At 47.3% G+C, this 15556-nt stretch overlaps 4 protein-coding genes across 4 annotated transcripts; 2 read left to right on the top strand and 2 right to left on the bottom strand.

The window, feature by feature from the left end:
* Positions 1 to 789: 789 nt before the first annotated feature.
* Positions 790 to 1428, bottom strand: BDR25DRAFT_351692 (uncharacterized protein; the record flags this gene model as incomplete). The annotated part of the gene is made up of 4 exons (XM_033694899.1): positions 790 to 891; positions 925 to 1002; positions 1044 to 1167; positions 1214 to 1428. 4 exons carry the CDS (start codon positions 1426 to 1428, stop codon positions 790 to 792), a joined length of 519 nt encoding a protein of 172 aa, XP_033551001.1.
* A 45-nt stretch (positions 1429 to 1473) lies between these two features.
* Positions 1474 to 3782, top strand: BDR25DRAFT_351693 (uncharacterized protein; the record flags this gene model as incomplete). Its single annotated transcript, XM_033694900.1, has 14 exons — positions 1474 to 1529; positions 1569 to 1784; positions 1841 to 1897; positions 1925 to 2027; positions 2073 to 2213; positions 2247 to 2433; positions 2554 to 2593; positions 2644 to 2697; positions 2722 to 2913; positions 2940 to 3217; positions 3248 to 3261; positions 3293 to 3400; positions 3445 to 3665; positions 3716 to 3782. 14 exons carry the CDS (start codon positions 1474 to 1476, stop codon positions 3780 to 3782), a joined length of 1734 nt encoding a protein of 577 aa, XP_033551002.1.
* A 3467-nt stretch (positions 3783 to 7249) lies between these two features.
* BDR25DRAFT_340737 (C2H2 domain-containing protein) lies at positions 7250 to 11039 on the bottom strand. Its single transcript, XM_033693534.1, has 8 exons — positions 10483 to 11039; positions 10237 to 10429; positions 9801 to 10184; positions 9145 to 9747; positions 8975 to 9086; positions 8589 to 8849; positions 7806 to 8537; positions 7250 to 7748 (listed from the first exon to the last, which is right to left on the bottom strand). Exons 1-8 carry the CDS (start codon positions 10816 to 10818, stop codon positions 7502 to 7504), a joined length of 2868 nt encoding a protein of 955 aa, XP_033551003.1. The 5' UTR covers positions 10819 to 11039; the 3' UTR covers positions 7250 to 7501.
* A 21-nt stretch (positions 11040 to 11060) lies between these two features.
* Positions 11061 to 14687, top strand: BDR25DRAFT_280932 (uncharacterized protein). The gene is made up of 11 exons (XM_033687856.1): positions 11061 to 11267; positions 11315 to 11549; positions 11603 to 12216; positions 12342 to 12443; positions 12494 to 12522; positions 12572 to 12884; positions 12937 to 13127; positions 13176 to 14055; positions 14115 to 14300; positions 14354 to 14504; positions 14557 to 14687. Exons 1-11 carry the CDS (start codon positions 11161 to 11163, stop codon positions 14611 to 14613), a joined length of 2865 nt encoding a protein of 954 aa, XP_033551004.1. The 5' UTR covers positions 11061 to 11160; the 3' UTR covers positions 14614 to 14687.
* The last annotated feature ends 869 nt before the right edge of the window (positions 14688 to 15556 follow it).

Genomic DNA, 15556 nt, shown 5'->3' on the forward strand with positions numbered 1-15556 from the left:
GCAACAATTTCTAGCTTAATACCACCATTTTATGCTCTCCCGCCCTACACTGCAATATTTAACCTCCGCAACGCTTCATCGCCTCCATTTAAATTAACTCGTGGTTTTGACAGCCAACGTCTTAAGTGGATCACTGCGATATTGAAGGTTGCGGACGGGTGGAAACATTCAGTGTAGGAACAGTAGAAATGGACACTCGTTTAGGGAAAAAGTCGTCTTTGATTGTTTCAGGGCTTTGGCCATTGCCAACCAGAAGCGAGCATCCGCTACCATAGGAATGCACCATATGAAAGTTCTGATCGCAGCAACAATTCTACGTTGACAGTCTTATGGGCTAGATGAAGTGGTGCAGGAGGTATAAGCTATGTCAGAGCTGTTGGATAGAGGGCATATAGAAGAGAGGGGTCAATTATGCAGTAAGAGCTAACTAGGTATATGGAGCGATTGTGTAAGGTTGGAGGAGCTCGATGAAGCTCCGAGGTGGATATATAACATACAAAGATACGCTAGTCCTAACTAGGTCGCTGGCGGAGCTTAAGGGCCCCCACATTCAGATGTGGCGTAACGTCACGTGTGATATATTTTGGATATGGTAACTTAAACCGTAAAAGCTAGCGTTGTCGTGATGAATCCTGAGTCAGGATGTTTCCTGAATCTTCCGTCTTTAGGCAACTCTCAAGTCTCGGTCGATGACGTAAGTGGGGGGTATACAAGGGTAATATCGTAGAAGTTGGGGGCATTTTAGTCATACACTATCAATCTGTCTTAGATAGCCTCCGTATCTGGTTCCTATAGTTGCCCACAACAACTTCTCAGCTGCAGTCTTGGAGGTAAGATCCCGTTCAAAATTTTACTCCACAATGAGAGATCATCGTTGGCCACCGACGGAGGCTGGCAGAGGCGGAAGCAGTTATAATTTTCGACATGGTAGTCTTCTATTGATAGCGGAAGTAAATCGCAACAATGGCGGCTTAAATAACGAGTGACAATACACGATAGATCCTGAAAGGTACTTAGCCTAAGAAGATGGGCCTAGCGCACACACTGGTAACCGGCCCCTCTTTTCCGCATTTCCATAAACTTCCATAAACAGAGGCGTCCGCTTCCCTACCCACGCCTTCATTAGTGCAGCTATGCAGGGATTCCTTACTCCTTATTAAATGCGATCTGGTTTTCATGTTAGTTTTTAGATGCTATTCGTATTTTGGGCCACAAGGTCCCATGCGTGTGTGTGAAGAGGTTAAGAGCGAGGTTGCGTGTAATATGACCTTTGTCGGGTTTGAAGCATGGATATTTGGTGGAAGTTGTGGGTTTGCCACTGCAAACCTCTAGATATGCAGTTCGGAGAGAAACGACAACTAAATGAAGATATTGAGAAGCGAATGACTGAAGATTTCTCGGACAAAAAAGATAATCGGATATGAGCATAAACAAGAGCGGAAGACAGCAAATTTTAGCGTCCCAAGAAGGAGAATGCGGAGGAGGGGTGAGCGAAAGGACAAGAGGAGTGAAAGGGAAGCCGGGGCAGTGTAGACAGTAAAGGATTATTTATGGACCAGAACGGGTAGGCTGGGTGGAGATGTCGAAATCGCCAATCGTAAGTCGCATGGTAGACGCCGAGTGTCGTCAGCCCTGAGGAGGTATGAACATCAGTTTGCCACGTGGCCCTCCTGCCGGACCCAGTCAATAGCTGGAGAGCGCAGCTCAACGCCAAAGGAGGTTTTCTGCGATCTAGTACAGAGCAGGGCAGAGACAGGGATGTCGAGACAAAGAGGAGCGATTCTGTAGCTGTTTAATTAACCGTTATCGCTTATTATTGGGATTGGCTGAAGGACCAAAGGAAATCTCTCCGCTCTGTGTTTACAACTTTGAAGTTGGTTGGCGAGAGAGTGGCCGAGTGATGCTGCACTACGTTACTAGTTAGGAAGATGTGTAACCCCGGCGCTGATTTGCAATCGACTTGCCATCCCGAATCATCGCCTGACTCAGATCGTAAAATATCCCCTGGCTTGAAGCTCGAACTCATGGTCATAGCTTTCCAGAAGTGCTTAAGAGCCGGCACATTGATGTAGAGTGGTGAAAGAGAGCTGGTTCAGAAAGCCGCAGGCAAGATACGGCTAAAAAGAAGGGTCATAGATGGTCGAAAGCCTCTCCCAGATGCGACTGCGCATCCCGAAACTAGTGCCATGACGAGCTCTCGGCCACTAGTCCTAGTCCGATCATCCGGTGGGGCTACTGCCAAATAGGAGGCTTTAAATCAACTTCATGCCGTTTCTCTCAATCTTACAACCACCTTACAACCGTCTCTTTGTCCATGCTCTTCTTCGAATCAACTTCCCCAAGCGACCCTCCGCATCAATGAAAGAACGATCACGCCTCTGCGCCGTATACAGACGTCTTCAGAACCCCTGACTCGTCAATGGACCATCACCAGTCTATAGCTATAGGGTAAGAAGAAGCACAGCTTTAACGTATATTGGGAGGAAATAATAATAATAGTAATAAATAATAATATAAATAAGAAGAAGAAGAAGAAGAAGAAGAAGAAAACAGATGGCAGGGCAGTAAGATGGATGGAAAAGATGTATGATGGGTCGGAAAACTAAATGATTACGTAAGGTAATTCGATGACAAGGGAGTGAGGCAAGCGACTTGGAAAAACGATGGTCCACTCCTTGAAGCTGGAGGCCATAAGCGGTCATGATGTGGATGTTCCATTAGTATACAGCATCTCTTGGACCAAATTCCATTGTATACGAATGCTAATCGAGGTGTCGCACAGCTTCAAATATCGTCAACGGTGTTCGGCAGAGCGATGAAAGCAACATATTTAGCTCTCTCCATGGATACATTTGCAGCTAGCGAAAGGCGAAAGGCTAGCCATTTCACAGCACTCCTGAGTCTGCAATCTCAGTATGCAATATTTTAAGACCCAGAAGATTGCGGCTCTGCGGACCCAACAACGGGGCTATCTCATATTACGAGCTGACTCTGTCTCTTTTCTTGGCCCGATCCTGGAGGACACCTGGCTGCCCCCGCCTCACTCTTCTGCCCCTCCGCATTCGAATCCTTTGCCTTTCACAAGAATCCTCGCAAACCTCCTGCATGAAGACGCTAGCCGAAATCGTCCACTTCAGTGTTCAATTCACCCGTATCGCCAATTCTCAATGGATTTCTGCAGTCGCTCAAGCCTTGGATTGCGATGGCTTTCGAAGCGGTGAGTGATGCAAAGGACACATCCCTGTAGTTTCATATACATATGTGCTGCCTAGTGTGTATTCGGAATGGTTAGGGAGCCTTTGAACTCGGGATACGCTGCCACCTTCCCTTGCCCTCCGCAGAGAAATTTTCTTGGAGACTCATGACTGCTGCACAACTAATTAGACAGCGAATGCGCTTCGTGCCCGTCATTCTAACTAGAAACAAACACATATTCTGCGTCAGTCAGGCTTTACGTCACAAGGCATTGAAGCTCTATATAGTTTAACTCCAAGTAGGAAACATATAATCATTATCGTCGTTATGAAAAGAAATCCCAGGAAAGTCCGAACTTCAGGCCTAGTTGGGTGGAAGTTGTACACCTGCTATATACTCTTTTGTCCTGTGGGTCTTAATGAAAATCTCAGAACATTCGTTATGCTCAAACACCACAAATTCCGGCCCGCGTAAGGTTAATGAAGGTTAAGTAAAAGTAACATAATCCGCAAAAAATAAGTGCCCCATCCTATTGGTTTGGAACAGTGGTCTCTGGGCACATGGAAAAGAATGAAATAACAGGATGAAGAGGGGTTGGTCATGGAGCTCACTCATCTAGAGTGACGAGGAATTTTTGGTATGAAATCTCTTCAAGTGTAGCTTGACTGCATCTGAGCGACGAAACCTCACTTTGCAGATTTGGCACTGGAGTTTAGGGTCTCTCTTGTTAGGATCGCCGTGGGAGGTATGGGTATGTCTCAATAGACTATTGCGAGCGGAATATCCCGTAAACTTGGTGAGACAAATGGTGCACCACAACACCTTGTGGGAAGTATCGCTGGAGGATTGGGGGGGGGGGCTGGGGTCTGGAAAAGTGTTGGGTGCGGTTGCGTATTGGCTTGAAGGTGTCTGGATTTGCGTCAATGCAGGTTAAAGACGAACGAGCTCACCCTTCTTGAGGACATAGCGGCATCGTAGATTCTCCAGGGCCTCCCATAAACCAAACAGCGATCGAATTTGATAAGGGTGAATTCTGTTGCCCCATATGGACTTGCTCATGTCCATTTGTGGGCTCAGGATACACTGGTATCGTCCGGGATTCAGAACCACCAGTCGAATATAAGAGTTTGGGCATATTTAAGGCTTCTTCTGGGAGATAGAGTGCACCCACGGAATTCTGAGAGGAGGAACTAATGCTTGCGAAAGTAGCCATGTTGCTCACATACGGTCCCCAAGAATTTTGGGATAGCCCCCCTAACGAAGAAGTAGGATATAGCTCCGAACCCGTACGGTTTGAGCTAGACATTGTTGCGCAGTCGTTAGAAAGTGAACAGTCAACGTAGGATTCGGGGTCGCTGCATATTGGGTTTTCGAGCCATTGATCATGAGACATTGCTTCAAGACAGGACTGGGACTCCCCCTGAAACTCGTTGGGCTGGTGACAGTTGAAAGGCCTGGAGGTACCCGGATTCTCGAAGTATATGGAAGCAAGTGGGCGCGACGGTGGAGTGTGCAATATCTCTCTGTGTGAACCTGCTTGCAGAGGGACCCTTGAGGGAGAATGAAGACACAAAAATTGGGAATGTCTGTGACAGCGAGTGGGATAGTCTGTGGCCAGCGTGCAATGACTATTTGTCGACAACTTGGAAGATTCTTTGCTGGGGTCTAAACCCTGTTCCCAGTGTCTTTGCAAACAAACACCAACCCTCAAAGACCCCAGGCGCGGTACTGAGGACAGTATAGGACCGCTGAAGGAGCGAGCTGGTGCGAAGTACGACCAAATTTTGTGACTTTTGCGGGCAGCGTTGTTGAGGCTTCCGCTAAGCATCCCGTTAGCATCGAAGAATGAAGATATTAGACTGCTCACTTTGCTGTAGACAAGTGCCGATGAGAAGAGATTGGTACCCCTAGCATCGTAGCTATGCTGCAGACTCCCTGATTTTATGCTCTGGAGGTAGACGGACGATTACGCTAGAGGCTTTGGAGGATGTCAATAGTGGGCATTTATTATGGAATTATGCTGGAGGATGGGGAAAGGAGGCTACCGTCTTAACCAACACAATTCTCGTCATTCCAATTTTAGGGGGTTACTCTCTTAAGTCATCTCCAGTCGGTGTCCAGGCGGGGGTGGTGGGTGGGAAATGGCAATGACCATTACACAACCTCACGCAGCTCGCCACGCTGATTCCATGAAGGTAGTTAATCCCATAAAGCCTTCATGCAGATGCCTCTTCTTCGCTGGCACCACTAGTCATCTACGATAGGCGTTGTGGACGTGGAGCGGACATGGACAAGATGCTTTCAATCCCCGCGTCAAGATGGAGGAATTGACTGTGGCAGCTGACCCGCGCACAAAAGTTCGACGTTGGGATGTAATGCGCTAAATGAAACCAATTGATGCTAAAATATCCATCCTCCAATTCCTCTATGCAGACTTCTAGCAGGGTGTCATCGCTAACAACCAGTAACTGGAAGCAGCATTGATGAAATTACCAACAAGAGACGCCAGCAATATTTTCTTGCCCGATATTCGGGATAGCCTCCAGGCTGCGTTCTTATCATGCGCAGGAGCGACTGAAGATTCGCATGTCGGAGTCTTCATTCACCGACAGAGCATCGGCTATCGAAGTTTACGAGGGCTGAGACATGCGTTGGTTTGATGCCACGGTCGAAGGCCTGAACCGTTAGATCAAGGTATGGCCCATGTTCTGATGGCAAGAGACTCCTAGGCGGTTCCGTACTCTAGGGCTACGACGGGTCATAACTACTAGAACTGATGGCGGGTAAAGCAACTACCTGAAAAGTCAAATGAAAGTGATCTTCTATCACCGTTACCCAAAGAATATATTCTATGGAAGGAAGAGAACTTACTTTCACAATTAGTGGCATCAGTTCGCCGTGCTCTGAGGGGCATACAATGTATAGCAAGGCTGTTGTAACCGGAAATGGCGCCATTGAAGGAACATTGGTCTTGCAAGCAAGCTTACTTAGAAAGCCGCAGAGGGACGGGGAGGTAAATGGAGAGTACGCAAAATATTTGAAAATTCGTCAGGTTGGACGAGAAGAGTGAGGTTGGGCTGAGTGTTTATGGATTTCTCTCACGGAGTCCATACGCTTACGCTCAAGAAACACAGGAAGTGGCTGTAATCCTTTCCGTAAGGATTTCAGAAACCGCCTAGGCATCGTTCTTTCACCGGTACGGATCCAGAATAATACTGCTCGAAGCGCAGAGTACTTGAAGGTCCATAACCGATGGAATTAGTTGTGTGAGAGGGCGGCCACGGGAGGAATGCTTCAGAGCTTCACGAAACCTGTCTCTATCACTTTGATCAGGAAATTTCATTTCTGGATATATTGAAGACTATAGCGCGTTCTCGTGCTGCTTTTCAAGGCATCTGTTAATGATACCGGTCAGTTCCGCATGGCACGGCTTAACAGGCACCTTGCCTCGTGGCGGAACTGCACGGCTCTGGGCTAGACGGGGGTGGCCTCATGGCCTGCTTTAGGCTGCTACTAGCAAAGGTGTATCATGCTTTATTCCGAACACAAAGATGAAAGAGTTCTCGAGCCTAAGAGAGTGGGACCTTAATAATCCCCTGTTCCTCTCCGACTGTAACTGTCTTGAAGCGGCGAATAGTAGGACTACTGCCAGATGTTAGGTAACTTTTGGCCCCATCATTAGGACATCAAAAGAGGCCTGAACGGACTCACGCTATGAGATACCTGAGTACTGAAAAAAAAACACGTGTAAAGTGGGGATCTCGAGCTCCCCGGAGGACGTAGAGGTGGCCACTGGAGGCTTAACATCCTCAGCATGCAACCGACGTGGCTTCCGGTCGAAGGTCTCCCAGTTTAAGCGTTGACGAATATCTTAAGCGAGCTGCCAAACCCTGCTCACTCATCGTCCTCCAACGTCCGCCAAGGCTCAAGGACGTGATGAAGGAGTGTTGTGCATGTTGGGTATTTTCTCACCATATACACCGCCGCGCGACAACTATGCATGTGAGGGGTTTCAAATCGATGGTGAAGGATACACGAGGCAGTGGAGGAATTGCACTGCAATTCTTTGTCTTAGATAGAAGACAATTCATGAGAGTTGTTTTTAGCATGTGTTGCGGAACTACAAGACCGCGAAAATAACATTGCGACAGACCTAATTCGAATTGGACCCTAGCCCTCTACACTACTGCAGCAGAGTACTTCATAGAATATTATCGAAGACCGAGCTTTGCAGCAATTTCATGATCAAACTAAAGCCCTCAAAAGCGTCTGACTCGTAGTCAGGTCCAATGGTTCTCGTGAAAATTCATCGCCGATCATGTAATTTTTCATGCCTGGTGCAATCGTTTTTTCGAGTGAAGGCTTTCCCGCATTCTGAGCACGCATGTGGTCGTTCTCCCAGATGACTTCTAATATGATCCCTAAGGTGAAGGCTGCGAGTAAACATTTTACCACATATATGGCAATGCCGGGTCTTTTTTGCGGTCGAAGGAATCAAAGACTTGAACCTATTTGCAAGTTCGCTCATTTCAGGGTGGAATGCCAGCCTATGTCTATCGTGTAGTTAGCATTAGCAAAAGAAGATCGAAATGGCTGAATGTTATCCTTACTTATCAAGATCATTTTTGTTAGAGAACCCGCATTCGGTCGCAAAACACTGGCTTGCGGTACATTGGAAGGGTCTGTCATGAACATTAACATGCCTTTTGCGAGACTCTAAGTCTTTAAACCCTTCTGAGAAATATCTACAAGTTACTTTCGGACACTTGAAGATCTTCTCATCGTCGTAGAACTGGCGGAAGATTGCGAGTTCAGAAGCGGAAAGCTTAGGAGGGAGCCCTTCCAGAATTTCTCGATTGCGTTCAAGGGCTTTGCTCAGACTTTGGATGCTGACAACATGTCTGGCCTTAAATCCCTTTTCTTGGAATTTGAAAATATGGCTTGCTACTGCGGCTAAGGTATTAAAAAATATCTCGCGCTGAAAGACTTTGCACTTTTCTTCACATTGCGGAAGTATATTGTCGTGCCAGGCTTCCTCATCATATCTCATGGTGAAGTCCTCGAGAGCAACGGCAATTTCCGAAAGTCGCGTAGGAACATCATTACCTTTGGTGAGCAAATCATTTCCACTGTGAATGAAGGCATTGACGTGGTGGAACCATTTGGCTACGGCATAGTCTTGGAATGCGAGGTGCCCTTGCAGGATGGCCTGGTGGAGGGTGAAGTTGTCTATGCCTTGGTCGTCCTGGAAGCACGGAAAAGTGAGATATTGAAGGCACAGAGCGGCGAGCTCGCATTCCACGGACGGCTCATGAATTTCTCTCGTACACTGAGTAATATATCTAAGCATAATCATAAGTAAGGTGCGCTGGTTAGGCAAGTTGGAGCCTTACAGCTTCGCTGTGCTATGCACCAAATGAACTCGATCTCCGGTGCGCTGCACAAGAGAGCCGCATATATCGTGAATGTGGACTCGCAATCTCCGATCGTCGTACTCAATTGTTTGAGCATCAAAGTCTATGGACAAAGCCACTTGAATTTCTTTCCACGTCAACTGGCGCTTTGCGCAGACCATCCAACCAAGAAGTTTCTTAGCCACATTCCATTCGGCTTCGCTGGATGTTCGCTTGATGCGGCTCACAATCCGCTCGTAGCTAAGATTCATCAGCCCGACGGCTATGAAACTAAATGTAGACAAGGAAGCGTAAAAACTTCAAAAGACTACATATTTTCGGCTCAGGAGCTCAAAACTGTGGTAAAGACATCGCGGAAGACTTACGCTTCTTCAAGTCCATTAGGAAATCTCTCCAATTGAGTCTCATCAAGGAACTCCAGCTTTGTAGGCTGCTTGAGAAGGTTGGACATGACCAGTTCTGCATATAGAAACATACCTGTATAGAAAAGTGATTAGCTAGCAGAGGCCGCGCCTAGCAGCCCTTGAATACGTACCATGTGCTCGGGAAATAGTAAGTTCTCGGATATAATGAGCTAGTTCTTCCTCAAGAGAATACTTCACCTTAACCTGACTCGCAAGATTGCTGACATAGATTCGGATATCCCTTTCGTTATCCGTTGAAGTTAGGCTTATAATCTTTGGGACGACTTTGGAGTTTAACGAACGGTGAAGTGCCTTTTTTATATCAGCATAGTCTTGGCTGACAAACAGAATCCGTAGTCTCCCAGGATCCTCGGAATCGCATTGGGTCACCAATTGGACGAAGAATTCCAGAATCTGCTTTCTTTCGGGACCTTCGCATTCGTCTAGACCGTCGACGATAATGTATTGTTTCGGGATGGTGAGACAAAAGTCCTCCAGGAGCTTTTTCGCCGAACCGAGAGAGCGCAAGGATGGCTCTCCACTTGAAGATGATCGTGTGTGACAGTGAGGCATCAAGTCAGGAAACTGGTCCAAGAGTTGGTCTAAAAGCCCTTTGAAAACGCCCACGGCCGAACTATTCCCCCCTCCGTCGCAATTACAGTAGAAATAAGAGGTCAGCACGGGTTTTCTCCGCTTGCATTCCTCGATGATAACAGATGCGAGGATAGTCTTGCCTACTCCATTATCAGCGCAGCTTAGGTAGGATACTTGCCGCCGTGTTACATACCAGCGCCTGGCATTCCTGTCATCCAAGCTAGCGGAGTTGTTGGGACTTCGGCGTCCATCCAGTTCTTGATATATTCATTTCTGAGGATCCAAAGCCCTGTTGTAGGATACGAGCTCCTGACCTCACAGAACTTCTCATGGTCCAGCTTGGCCTGCGAGCCTGCTGCTATCCATTCCTTAACCGCTTTTGTTTTTTTGTTCTGCTCTTCTGCTACCAAAAGATCTAATTTAGTATTCATTTCTTCGATGTCTTCTTGGTACTGGCGGAAGTGAATTAGGTGCGCACGTGTTTCAATTAGCCGCTTGTGTCGGCCAAGGCTCTTCAAAATGCCATTGAACTTTGTTCCGAAGTCGTTCCACATAGATCGAAAGAATCTTTTCCATACTTCAGGTTCAACGTATTAGTAGAAGTGTCAACAGCTCTGGGGGAATATCACCTTTTCCCGTGAAGAATCGTAATGCATGTTGATGAAATTCCAGGATATCCATATATATTAGCTCCAGGGCCTGCAGCATGTATGGGTTTTGACGGAATAAGCTCTCATACTCCGACAATAGTGGAAGGCATTCGCCAATCTGTTCGTAGGCATCTAGCAACGTATCGAATGAGTCGGCAAGGGTGCTTGCAGTCTAGTGCTACAAGTTTAGAAAATATTTAATTGGTCCACGAAACGGGAACACACCAGGAGCAAGAACTTTATGGGCCCCCAAATGAAGGCAACTGTGCGGGAGACGTTCAAAAAGACCTCAATAACCTTGCCGAATTGGTTCAGTGCTTCGAGACATGATTGAAGTCGCGACAAGTTCATCATATTCTTTAGGCCTTCTTGTTCATGTTGAATACGGATGACCTCATGACAGAGGTTTTCGTAAGTCGAATTCTCGAATTCCGTGAGTTGCTGACCTGAGAGCCGCGATCGAAATTTCGTAAGTGCTGCTTTGAAGGGGTCTGCCGTAGATCGCGGGTTGACAGCAGTGGAAGCGCGCGATAATGACGATATCTCATCGTTGGTCGCCATTTATTTGTCTTTTACAGGAGGAATCGAAGAAAGTAGGCGACATGATGGGGAGGAGAGAGATGTGCAGGAAGGCTGAGGATCGGACCGGTGAGCACGGTGGCTTATGCAAAGTGGCTCAGCCTTGTCACAGCCAATGGGGACTTGCATCGTGGCGCTCGAGGCAGAAAGCGCGGCTTTTTCAGGCAGAGGACGGGAGTCAAAATGGCTTCTGAGGCCTTCCGTGGATCTAAAAGACTGCTAGAGGATTTGTGATGTCCCTTGGAGGTCGATTTAACCTCAACTAAGTCAACATTGCCAAGACGCTAGTATCGGACGGACCAGAATGGTCTAGGTCGACCCGTTATGACGATGTCTCTCAAGCGACTCCTGAACGAGTCGGACTACACAGATGTTCATTACGCGGAACACTTGTACCCTCCCGAATTGGATCCGTTCGGAGCTTCTGACAAGTGAGTGTGGTGTGGCTCATTGCCGATGGCAGCTAAGTCTTTTGAAGCAGCTATCCAATTTTGCGGGATCAATCATGGGATAGCTACCTTGGCGAAACCCTCGGCACAGGGAGCTGCCAGGGCGACTGGGATCAAGAACCTGATGGAGATTTTCTCAATTCAGGATCGTTTTTTTATACCCAGAAAGAGATGGCACAGTGGGCTGCGGAGAACCTCTCGTCAGCAACAGCTTCCACAACACCTCCAGTAGAACTCGAGCATGAAAAAATATGTTATGGAATGGTATACATCCCACAGAAAACATGGATTGAACGCGAATGACCAGGTTTAAATAGATTTATCGGACCTCAGTAAAACTACGGGGGGAGATGGCTGAACTTGATGCTAAACTGGGTACTGGTGGTGGTTATCCTGCTGAAGGATATCACAGCATGAGGATCGTCAAGTCAGGGGCCCAGATTCTTGTATCTTTCCCGGACAATTTTGTCATGGGGGAAGTGAATACACAGCTTGAAAAGGCCCTTGATGAAATCATTGGCCAACCGCTCATCGAATTCGAAGTGTTAACCCATATACGCTCAGCACGGGAAACCATTAGCCGAGCGACGAAGGAGAAAGACGCTATTGTTCGCGTCAACATAAATGTTTATGGCCCCCGGAATGCTGCCCCTCAAATAGGATCCAGCTTGTCCCAACACAAGGTGTATCTGCAAAAACCCGACTTCCTCCGCAAAGGCTCAACGTACGATAATCCCCACGTCCTCAAGCTTCCCGATTTCCATCTGCCAAGCCAGGAGTGTATCATGCCTGTGGGGATTGAGAAGAAGTCTGAAGCGGATAAGGCGGACATTTTCAAGAAGAAAATTTTAGAAGTTTATTCATCGCTCAAGAGAGGTCAGCGGCTAGTTGGCTTAGAGGGAGACGATCGTATGAAAACGCCACTCTTGTTGTGAGTATTTTCATTCGAAATCGTAACGATGCTTAGTTGCCAGGGCTAGGGGACCAAATTAGCTCTCCGACATTCAACTCCGCCTGAGCTTGCCCAAGATATATCTGCTAACGTCCGAATATTAGGCATCAAAAAGAAGCCTTAGAATTCTTAACGCAACGAGAAAATGGTCCAATCCCTGATGAGTTTTCGCTTTGGAGATCTGATGACGTAGATGGGCAACCTTGGTAAGGGGAATCTACCTTTTTAGTTGAGACCAAATTGCTCATCGTCTTAGCTACCGACATTCTATCACAAACACGATCTGTATGGTAAGCCCTGTGGCATATATAGTGCATTTATTGATACATCACAGCGCGAATTACGCCAGTAGAAACTGGAGGTGGGATTCTGGCGGACGATATGGGAATGGGTAAAACTTTGTCCATCCTAGCCCTCATCCTTAGGACGCTCGAGGAAGCCCACTCTTGGGTATCCGAGCATAACAGCACCAGCGACATCTCGCCAGAAGCAATCGTGGAACGAAAATCCCGTCCTCGCGCAAGGGCTACATTAATTATTGCCTCATCAGATCGTGAGAAACGCCAATGGCCTCCTTCTCCTACCGATAATATAGCTAATCGAAGCGCAACAGTTATGATTAACGAGTGGTTTCAAGAAATTGATAGGTACCTGCACTCGCTACCGCAATATTATCAATGAACTAACAAATTCACCCAGGCATTTCCATCGTCAAATTAGTGGAGTCATGAAGGTCATCAAGTATCATGGTCAGAATCGCGAAACAGAAATCGCTAGGCTTTGTGATGCGGACCTAATCATCACAACGTACCACACGCTTGCATCAGATTTCGCGGCCAAGCGGGACCTGTTGAACCGAATTGAATGGTATAGGTTGGTACTTGATGAGGGTAGGAAGATTATGAATAGGCTAAGAACCTTGTCTGACACTAGAACAGCACACATCATTCGACGACAATCTTCAACCCTGTATCGAACCGTAGCCGAACTTAAAGCAAGGTCTCGGTGGTGTTTGACCGGGACGCCGATTCAGAATCGCCTCGAAGATATCGGCTCACTTTTCGCCTTTCTCAGAGTATCTCCATTTGATAGCATGTCGACGTTTCGAAAATTTATTGCAATGCCTTTTGATGAAGGCGAGAAGCGTAGTGAGATCGCCATCGATCGCTTCACCCGACTACTGGATTCCTTATGCCTCCGGCGAACGAAGGAACTCCTTCATTTGCCTGCCCAACAAGACAGAGTCAGACTCCTCGACTTCTCGATCGATGAAAGGCAGCAGTATGAACAGACGAAGAAAATGATGATCCGGGCTATCCGCAACCAAGTCGGAACATTCGACCACAAGAGCATGCTCGGCATGTTCCAGATGCAACTGCAACTACGAATTCTCTGCAACCACGGCACCTTTCAGCAACCGTTTTCCTGGAACCGCCGGAATCTTCATTTACTCGATGAGCGAGAGGATATGGAATGCTCACTTGGCCGGGATGGTGAAGTAACGTGCACAACTTGCCGACAAGTCATGCCGGTCATTGGATCTAGCTCATTATATCGACGATACACCGATCATTGTCGACATGTTCTCTGCCTGGAGTGCATTGAAGAGAGTATGCCTAATAGTCAGGGGACTGTGCTCACGGGCTGCCCCTTATGCACCTCTCTTATAGGTTCTTTGGCTAGTGCACCCTCTCAATCCCAACCATCAACGCAAGCTACAAATTCAGACTCCGACAGCTACTTTCGATCAGGCGGATCCTCTTCGAAAATGGTAGCTTTAATGAACGACGTTCAAGAAAATGTGTGGGCAACTAAAAGGTACAAATTTCTAGTTTTCGTACGGGAAAAATGGACAAATATCTAACGTATAAGTTTAGCATCATCTTCTCCCACTGGACACGCACTTTGGATCTTATCGAGACTTATTTGAGGAGGTGTTCTATTGCTTCCGCACGAATAGATGGTGAATGCCCGACCGCGAAAAGGGAGAAAATCTTGGACGATTTCGCGAAGAATCCGCTTCTGCGGGTCTTGATCATGACGACAGGAACTGGTGCAGTTGGGTGTGTTTCCCGAAGCAGGGCTTTTTTGGTCTCATCTTTCTAACTTCTACTAGTTTAAATCTTGCAACAGCGAACCGCATATTTATCGTCGAGCCTCAGTGGAACCCGAGCGTAGAGAATCAAGCAATTGCACGCGCTTTGCGACTCGGTCAGGAGCAATCGGTGCAAGTGACCCGCTATATTATGAATCAGACAGTAGAGCAAGTGAGTACTGGCTTAGTGCTTCTAGGAAGGCTTCTTATTAACGATTCTATAGGAAATGCGTTCTCAGCAGGATAGAAAGCTAAAAATAGCTGGTATTGGATGGGAATGAGCCAAAGCAGAGTTTATGTAGTATAGAGTACCCTAAGGTTGTGTCGCCACTCTTCTCAGTATTGAATCCCAAAGAAGAAGGTTGAAACTTTCTACCGACTTGCCAGCGCCAAATGTTGCAAGGTCTCAGCGCCATTTCGGCTTTAGCCGCAGAACAATATTACCTGCAGGATCCCCGCTTTCACCGGTGAACAGCCTCGCACGTGATGAGGCATTTTCAGAATGGGATTACAGTGCAGGGAATCGTCAATTGGTGACAAGAATTCCCTCTTTCTTCCAAAGACTCTTTGCCGAAATCCACCATCGGTTGTATTCCAGCCCATCTTGGTGGCTTAAAATTACAGTGCTTGGTGTTTTGGGCCCCGCGTTTTGGGCCCAACTTCCCGCCAAAAAAATGCGGCGCACCGCTCTATCACGTCAAAGTGCTGTAACAGTCCCCTTACCTTCATCTTTCAGGGTCACTTTGGATTAGGAGATAGTCTTCCCTAAAATGCCATAACGACGTCTGAGGGAAAGAAGCCAGACGAGATAGAAAGCTAAAATTCAGTCGAGAAATGCCTTGTCTTCACTCCACACAATATTTAGAAATCTAGCCTAGCTTGGGGTAGTTGCCTCACACCCGTTGGGGCAATTTGAGGGCAAATAACAGAGATATCTCGCGCACATCACAACAACGAGCGCTGTCTGCTCAAAATTTATACAGACTATAGGTTTGCTCTGCACATTCTTAGCTCATCGTAGAGCAGAGTCTCGCGGTGTTGGATCAATCGAACTCTTCTGTCCCTCACCTGTTCCTTTGAGGCCCATTCGCTAGTGAATGGTCCCTCTCCCAGGCTAGAGATTGCCATGTACAGAGTATGGCCACGTAAGATGCAAGCGCGGCGCTACGCCCACCCAATTAGTATAGATCTCCGCGCCTCCGCGCCACCAACCTAGGCCCGAGG

This window comes from Lindgomyces ingoldianus, assembly GCF_010093535.1.
Source record: "Lindgomyces ingoldianus strain ATCC 200398 unplaced genomic scaffold BDR25scaffold_7, whole genome shotgun sequence".
Lineage (NCBI taxonomy): Eukaryota > Fungi > Ascomycota > Dothideomycetes > Pleosporales > Lindgomycetaceae > Lindgomyces > Lindgomyces ingoldianus.